At 66.0% G+C, this 318-nt stretch overlaps 1 protein-coding gene across 1 annotated transcript in view; it reads right to left on the reverse strand.

Annotated features, from left to right (window-relative positions):
* dbi (diazepam binding inhibitor (GABA receptor modulator, acyl-CoA binding protein)) overlaps window positions 1-76 on the reverse strand; it is a 7261-nt gene extending 7185 nt beyond the window's left edge. The window contains exon 1 of the mRNA XM_043694001.1: window positions 53-76. Within this exon, the coding sequence (XP_043549936.1) occupies window positions 53-61 (9 nt within the window). The 5' untranslated portion in view covers window positions 62-76. The remainder of the gene's footprint in view (window positions 1-52) is intronic.
* Window positions 77-318: the final 242 nt, after the last annotated feature.

Here is a 318-nt window from a genome sequence, read left to right on the forward strand (position 1 = left end):
CGCCCCTCTCCTGCACACCGCACCATCCTGACCGCTCCCCTCTCCTCCGCACCTCTTCCATCCTGGCCCTGCTCCTCCACGCCACACCAATCCGGCCACGTCCCTCTCCTCAATTTCTGGCCCCGCCCCACTACACCGCACTTCCCTATCGTGCCCCTTCCCTCCAAACGCACCATTCCTGGCCCCACCCCTCTACTCGAGACCGCACCGTCGTGACCCCGCCCCATCCCTCGAGATCACTCTGTCCTGGGCCTGTCCCGTTGCTCAACACCGCCGAATCCTGGCCCCGCCTCTTCCCTCTTGGCCACTCCAACGAGG

This window comes from Chiloscyllium plagiosum, chromosome 7, assembly GCF_004010195.1.
Source record: "Chiloscyllium plagiosum isolate BGI_BamShark_2017 chromosome 7, ASM401019v2, whole genome shotgun sequence".
Classification (NCBI taxonomy): domain Eukaryota; kingdom Metazoa; phylum Chordata; class Chondrichthyes; order Orectolobiformes; family Hemiscylliidae; genus Chiloscyllium; species Chiloscyllium plagiosum.